We start from the raw sequence: 7361 nt of genomic DNA on the forward strand, positions 1-7361 counted from the left end.
GGGGGCTATCATTCAGGTGCTCGTAGTATTCGTTCAATTTGAGCCAACCCAGGTTGATGTTGACAGCGAGGTGATGGCCGTGCGGAAAATTGGCGACTGCTCTTTTCGCGGATTCGAGGGTTTCGAGAAGAAATTCGTACGCGTGAATAAGATCCCAGCTTGTTCCTGTACAAGCCATCTGTTAAAATAAGAATCGGGCCGCTTTTGAGAAGTCTAAGGCTTACCAGACAGTGGAGGGTCGATCTCGTTTTCCTCGACCTTTCTCCGGTGTTTTCCCTGTCCATCGCCCTCAAGGCCTCTCACAACCAGCTGGAAGTCAAGCAAAATGTCGTAAAGAGTCCCGAGCACATGCCAATCATCAGGTGTCATGCGATTCTCTTCCTTCAGGAAGAAGGGCAGCTTGGAGCCCTTTTTGATGTGGCCAGCTCTCGTCAAGTTGACCTTCTCCCACTCGTTTGACGCTCTCTGGACAAAAGAATTATAAAATGGCCTCAAGAGGAGAGCGCGTTCAATCATCGAGAATTGAGAAAGCCACCGGGTAGCATTGTCGACCACAACTCCAACTGGACGGTGTTTCTTGAGCTGAGCGTCATCAGAGAGTTGGCTCTCGACAGCCTGTACCTTCTTGAGCATATCGGTCCACGTGTCCGATCTGCTCACCTCCTAGGTCTTCGTGAGTATAACAAATAAAGCCGGGGACTCAGCCACCTACAACAGCAAAGTTATGCCATTTTCCAACAGAGCCTCGCCTCCTCCAGACTTCATGCTCCTTCGCTGCCGTGTGAAGTCCTTCGAAGACCTCTTTCTCGAAAGCATCCGGGTTCTTGCCATACAGCATCTGTTTCACTACTATGTTGACAACGTGGCCAACGCAGCGAACCCATCGCTTCTCCCAGTCGAAGCCAAACTCTAATCCAAGCTCCCCCATCGAGGTTTTATTGTTACCGGCATTATCCAATGTGAAATACCCGAGTTTATCGCTGATCTCGTACTCCCGAATGATCTCGATAATCTGCCCGGCGATATTCTCGCCTGTGTGCCGCTCTGTAAGCTCAGGCAGTCCGAGGACACACTTCTGTGGCCGATTATTTGAATCCCGAAACACACATGTGATGCCGTATAAGGCGTGTCGGTTACCAGACTTCCAGCCATCGTACTGGATATGGATCTGTCCCGGACTCTTTCGCAAAGCATCTTTCACTCTTTCCATGTTGTTGGTAAATTCTCGTTCTGCGATGGCACGCACGGTCACGTCAGTAATGTTAGCTTTTGTGATCTCGACAGATGGATTGAGGTAGTTGAAGATGTCTCGAAGATCTTGATCGTTGACGATCGAGAAGGATTGGTTAGAGTTGACAATCCAGTTGACAAGTTTCTGCTGGAATACAGTTTTGTCGAAACGTTTGATCAAGGTATTGATCAAATCTTGTTCCTTCGGCTCCTTCGGGTTCAACTGTAGGATTGTTGCAATGGACTGATGTGCTTTCTCGGATGCCTTTGTAGGCTTTTGCCTCTTGCCTGTCGGATCCATGATGCCATTGTGGTCCGTGTACAGGTGACCCTCAGCGTTCTGCAACCCTTTGATGGCGTAACTCTTTGGCCTCGGCCGCTTTTGCTTGATGCAAAGGCAACACACCCATCGGCGTTCCCCCTTATCGGCATGCTGGATATCGTAGCCGAACTGATATACCCATTGACGCACTTGGCCGTCTCTCTCCGTCAAGGTCCAGCCTTTGTAGAGCTGAAAGAGTCGTTGATTGTCTTCTTCTGTACGTTCTGGAACGGGTGTGGTTGACTTGGTAGGATGAAGGGTGGCCATTTCGGTTTGGAGTAGTCAGGGCGTGAGTAATAGTAAACCCTCCTAGAATAGACTTGTTTGAACTTTGTGTACGGGTAAAACGGAGTGGAAAATTGTTGCTATTGCGTTGTTATTGGCTATGGAAAGTACTTAGGGTATGCGCTATTTCACAAGGAAATCCAGGTATTTTCAAACCCCACCTAAATTTCCATTCCTTTCCACAATTTCCACATGTGGAACATGTGGAAGGGGTTCCGTGGCGTGGATGTGGAAAAGCTGAAGCCTACGTGGAATGGAATGGAATGGATATGGATCCACATTATGGATCCATATGTGGATTTCGTGGTATGGATTTGGACCCTGGGAGGAAGACTCCACTGAAAGGGAAGAGGCGCAACACGATGCCGACCACACGGCTGCGCAACTTGAGAAAACCGGTAGTGATCATTCGAGCAACGCTGGGTGAATTCGAGGTCCTGAGCAAGGTCCGGGGTATGGACAAAGAACCCAGAGGAACAACCAAAACATGGAAGAGGAGCACTACGACTTCATTCCACTAAACGGAAATCACGACATTGAAGAAAAATGGTTTAAAGTTGGACTAAAGCATCGACAAAGGTCGTTAAGAGAGCATGGCATTGTAACATTAATATGGGATGGATATCGGAAGGTAACAGGACATTAGCATGTGATACTAGAGTGCCTTAGAGTCTGAATGGGTATGGTAGCTACTAGACACCTTGGAGTGAGTTTTAGTGTATATTTTTATTTGTTTCCTCTGCAATATCTATAGATGTTTTTTTTTACTCTGGTCGCTGCCTACCCTTGTTATTGATATCCATACGAATGACCGATGCTACTCTGCTGAAGCCGGCTATCCAAGCCATGGGAAGACTGTTGAATTGTGTTAATAGAATTGATGCTAGCAAATAGTGGTGTGTGGTAGCAGTAGAGGTAAGAAAATAGGACAAAGAGCCGACCATAGCAGTTCTGTGTTATATGAAACTGGAATCCTGCTATGATAGACGGCGCTGGCATGTACGTTGCTGGCTGGGTAATTGGTATTATGGCTGGCATGAGGACGAAGTATGGTATGCTAATATGGTCCGCAATGTTAACGTACCATACAAAGCCGTGCTAACATGACGGGTACTTGAATGTTAGAGACCATGTTAACATTTGTGGCTGCACTAGCATTATTGGTTGCGCTAACATGGGTGACTGTGCTAACATGAGGTGTATGATAACACTGGATACCATGGTAACATGATATGCTCAGACGCTATGCGACATTTAATGCCGTTTTGATCCGAAATGTTAGATTAAATTAGGGCATATGTTTACATAGAATGCGGTGCTTCAATCGGTTAGACAATAAGGCAGATCTATGCTAGCGTTGAGATGGTGTAATTCCTCAAGAGCTAACATCGTCCATGTTAATATAGCCCCAGTAGCTAACATCAGCATGCTAACATAGTTTTAGTATAGTAATGCTGCTACGATATGGCAATGATGCGACAAGCAAAACAAAATATCTGTAAATAATATAGTCACCTATTGCGTGGACATGCAGTGACTGCAGATTACCTACCTGTGAGAATCTGAGTCGCTTTGCGCAGGGCGTGGCGACCTGGATCTTCCTATGGTTCTTTGTTCGGCCTATGTTAACCCCACAACAGGTAACACAGTGTTTTAGCAGGCAGAGAGAAAACAATGCATGGTTATGAAATTCAAAAAAAAAAAAAAAGGTAAAAAAAAAAAAAGGCGCATCTCCAATCCCATGATTTGTCACGTATCATTAGTGCCTTGCTCCCGGGTAACTCTGCGAGTTCATAAATGTCTGATGTCCGCAGCCGTTCTTCAAAAATTACCAGAACTTGACATCTCAAATGCTGAGCAATTTTCAGCAAATTTCTAATCGAATCATAAGCGCTCCCGATTTAGGTTTTCCAACCTCCAGTATTTTGTCTGCATCCACGTCTCTCCAAGCCTGAAAACCTTTTTTTTTCCAGCGTCAGTAAAGATGTACTCAAAAGGCTACCCGTCGACTTGATGCCATACCCAAAAACCCTTGAGAACGCCATCGGTAACGTCATGGGACCAAACGCAAGTTTAATCGTAGAAGAAAGCCTTCATAAAATTGATCCAGCCCCCCCCAAACAACAAGGAAACCAACCAGCGATAGATGCGACACAGCGTTTACACCATTAAGACCGAGACAGAGATCGACCTGGTAAGCTATCGCACATTATGCCCCAAGAGACGGTAAAAACATACTAATTGCTACTAACATAGAAGGGTATCTTGATGAAGGCCCGAGCATATGCATCATAAAGTCGAAACTAGGGAGATTTGATGTGTACTGGATGAGGTCGCGTTTGGTTTAGAGTAATTAACTTAATTCGTGGCGGAGAATGATTTGCTCGTCAACTATTTCGGCCGTATTGTCTTTTTCCTGGCGATTTGGACTACATCATGAGTCATACTGTGTAGCAAAGTGTATCAGCCGCACCGTTGTTGACGGAGATGCCGGTGCCGACGCGAAACGTCTGCAGTCATTTGAGCCGTTACGCGCTGCGCGTCTGATGTGGAATGCATCCAAGGTAAAGCGCGTTCAGAACACAAGTGGGGGAAGGCAATGGATCACTTACCCCAAGATCAAGACCCCGCCCGCATCATTTCACATCAATCCCTCATCAGCCTGGTGTCGCCCCCATATCACCCTTACAGCAATGTGATCCTTGCAGAAGTAGAGAATAAAGGGTTTACAAGCACAAGGTCGCGTAAAAGCTTTGTTCCCAAACTTGGACTCTCGCCAGCGTCTTCCGCCCCCAGACATTGCTAACTATGGCCCAGGGGTACCGAGACTGTCAGCCCCCACCACCATAACGCTTGCTCCACATTTGTCGGAACTACCCTACTGCCGTTCACCATGACCTCTCAAGCTTGATACTTGCTGCTTTGCCAGTCTTTCAACAGAAATGTTCTTCTATGTGTGTTTGAAATGAGTTGTCTCCAGCGGCTTGAGGACTCCCTGGCCTGTTCTACACGTTACTGTAGCCCAGGTCTTGAGCGTTACTTGAAGAAGATTGGCGAGAATGCACGCACCACATCCCTTGGTGACCTACCATTTTGTGTCACTTTTATTTTCCATTTTTCATACCGTCGCCACTTCCTTCTCTAACTCAGTTTTGGTCTCCCAACCGCCTTCGGCTTCAAAGATTTTACCGACCGCCTTGCCGACCTCCAAGAGGTGACGGTCGCGATATCGCGGTGCGACGAGAGACAGGCCAACAGGCATGTCATGTTCACCCTCGAAGCCCGGTACATTCAAGACCGGGGTATGAAGGCCTCGCGGCGGCCCAAGTTGTCGCTAGCCATCAGCTGCGTCTTGCGAGTGAAATTATCCGAGTTCTCGACATGCTCGATCAAGACTTGGCCGATTTGGTCTTTTCCAACTCTGTATTCAGGTAGGGATGAAGTACGGCCCTCGGTGTGAAGCCCAATGCGATACCACTCTGGCACATCATCGAATACCGAAGGAAGCTCAAGCTCATGTACTTCTGCACCATGGGATCTGAGAAGATCTGCAGCGCGGGCGAGAGCGTCTTGTGTTCCAGGACCAGCAATGGGCCAGATGCTCGTCTTGCAAATCGCGAAACGTGCGCCTTCGATGCCTTGGAAAGCATGCTCTTCATCCTTGTCATCCTGGAGCCCGAAGATGTCGGCCAGAAGGACGAGGTCGCCAACACACCGCCCATACCATCCAAGAGTGTCGTACATCAGAGCGTATATTTTCCGACCCTCGCGAGAGACGGGGTTCCACGTTGGTTTGAAACCGTATATCCCATTGAACGAAGCTGGGCGAATCAAGGACCCGCCTGTTTGTATGCCAAGGGCCATAGAGATCTGGAAATCAGCGATAGCAGCGCCAGACCCGCTGGATGATCCACCCGGCGTTCGTAGGAGGTCATGGGGGTTACGAGTCTTGGGGCCGACATGGATGGCAGCGAATTCGGTGGTAGTTGTTTTGCCTAGTCTGTTAGTTGCAAGTGTGCAAGGCGTATATAGAACATACCGAAGATGAGGGCACCAGCATGACGAAGGATTCGTACAGAAGCAGCATCTGTCTTGGGGAAATGTCCATCATAAAGTGGCGAGTTAAACTGAGTAGGCGTGTCTATACAATAATAAGCTCCCATCTTAGTGTCGGATATAACCTGGTCAACTTACCTTTCGTGTAAATGACATCCTTCACAGCGATTGGAAGTCCATGAAGAGGCCCTCTATTCTTCTTGGGGGTCTCATCTAGGAGTCTTGCTTCCTGTATGACCCTCTTTTCGTCCAGATACGCCCAAGCTTTGACGACTTCGTCGCGAGCCTTGATCCTCTCCAGTAAAGACTCAGCATACTCTTGAACTGACATCTTATCAGCCTGGATCTTCCCAAGAGCTACAGAAGCCGTGAGTCTCCATGGCTCGACACGACCGCTTAGAGAAGGGATTGCTTCATTGTATGACCACAGCCAAATTACAGGGCCTGCTACAGCCAGGAAGACGGCCAGGACCCAAAAAATATGCGGCATCTGGTAGCTCACAATGGTGGCTTTTCTCTACTTGTCAACTTCAATCTTCGGGAAGGGATCACCAGTCGAGGGACGTTACAGTTTCTTGCGGTCTCTTGATGGGACTCTGCGTTGGACCTAAAAACATGCAAAATTGGGCTTTCTCAGTGGTTGCGGAGATCAAGCTGAGGACTCAGGCATACGAGACAGAGACAGTTTGGGGAACTGATCCTTTCTTATTTAGGCATTGAGTCGTTGGCTAGAGTGGGGGTGCATCCCAGTTCAACTCTGCTGAAACACATTGAACCATGTTGTGCAGTACTAGAAGCCACTTTCTAATCAAATCTATTGGGAAACAAACGATGCACGCCGTTTCCAGAATGGCCTAGGTGATTTTGTAATGGTGGCACAGTATGTCTAGCAAAAGTTCCATCGAAACCTGAGTGCATCCGACGCTCTAATGAGCCAGATAAACTTGGATTCCAAGGTGGAAAAAGCAAAAAAGCTCAAATGTCATTGGATGTACGTGCTTATCCCGTACCTCGCGTCCCATGGCGATGGCGATGGCGGGGAGGGGTTTCAATGCAGATTCGTCTACGACATTCAATCACGTGGCTTATTGCCACTTCTCAAGCTGACATTGCATGCATATCCTTCTCCAACTTCACACCACCATCATGGGCGTCTCGCGTCGGATGGTCGCGCTGCCAACCCTTCATACACTACATCTCTGGTTCTTGCCTAGCTCCATTCATCTTTTGACGCCCAAAAATAGCCAAATGCTTCTTGCCTATCACAGCGAACAACCGCCCCATAGAACTACCTCCTCCATTGGTCCTTGGTCACCTGTTCTGACAACGATGACGAGTGACCATCCATTACTGAGTACACAAACAGCTTACGGCCTTGTACCTCAAGCACGCCGGTAATCACAGTATAGCCACGAGGCAATTGAACACCGTCTCTGGACATCCCGCTTTTCCAGGTAGCCGGTCGCCA

The 7361-nt window shown here is 48.0% G+C and overlaps 1 protein-coding gene across 1 annotated transcript; it reads right to left on the reverse strand.

Annotated features, from left to right (window-relative positions):
• Positions 1 to 5128: 5128 nt before the first annotated feature.
• FOXG_16303 (amidase) lies at positions 5129 to 6383 on the reverse strand (the record flags this gene model as incomplete). The annotated part of the gene is made up of 3 exons (XM_018396354.1): positions 5129 to 5832; positions 5877 to 5978; positions 6032 to 6383. The coding sequence occupies 3 exons, from the start codon at positions 6381 to 6383 to the stop codon at positions 5129 to 5131; spliced, it is 1158 nt and encodes a 385-aa protein (XP_018256944.1).
• Positions 6384 to 7361: the final 978 nt, after the last annotated feature.

This window comes from Fusarium oxysporum, chromosome 6 (assembly GCF_000149955.1).
Source record: "Fusarium oxysporum f. sp. lycopersici 4287 chromosome 6, whole genome shotgun sequence".
In the NCBI taxonomy this organism is placed as follows: domain Eukaryota; kingdom Fungi; phylum Ascomycota; class Sordariomycetes; order Hypocreales; family Nectriaceae; genus Fusarium; species Fusarium oxysporum.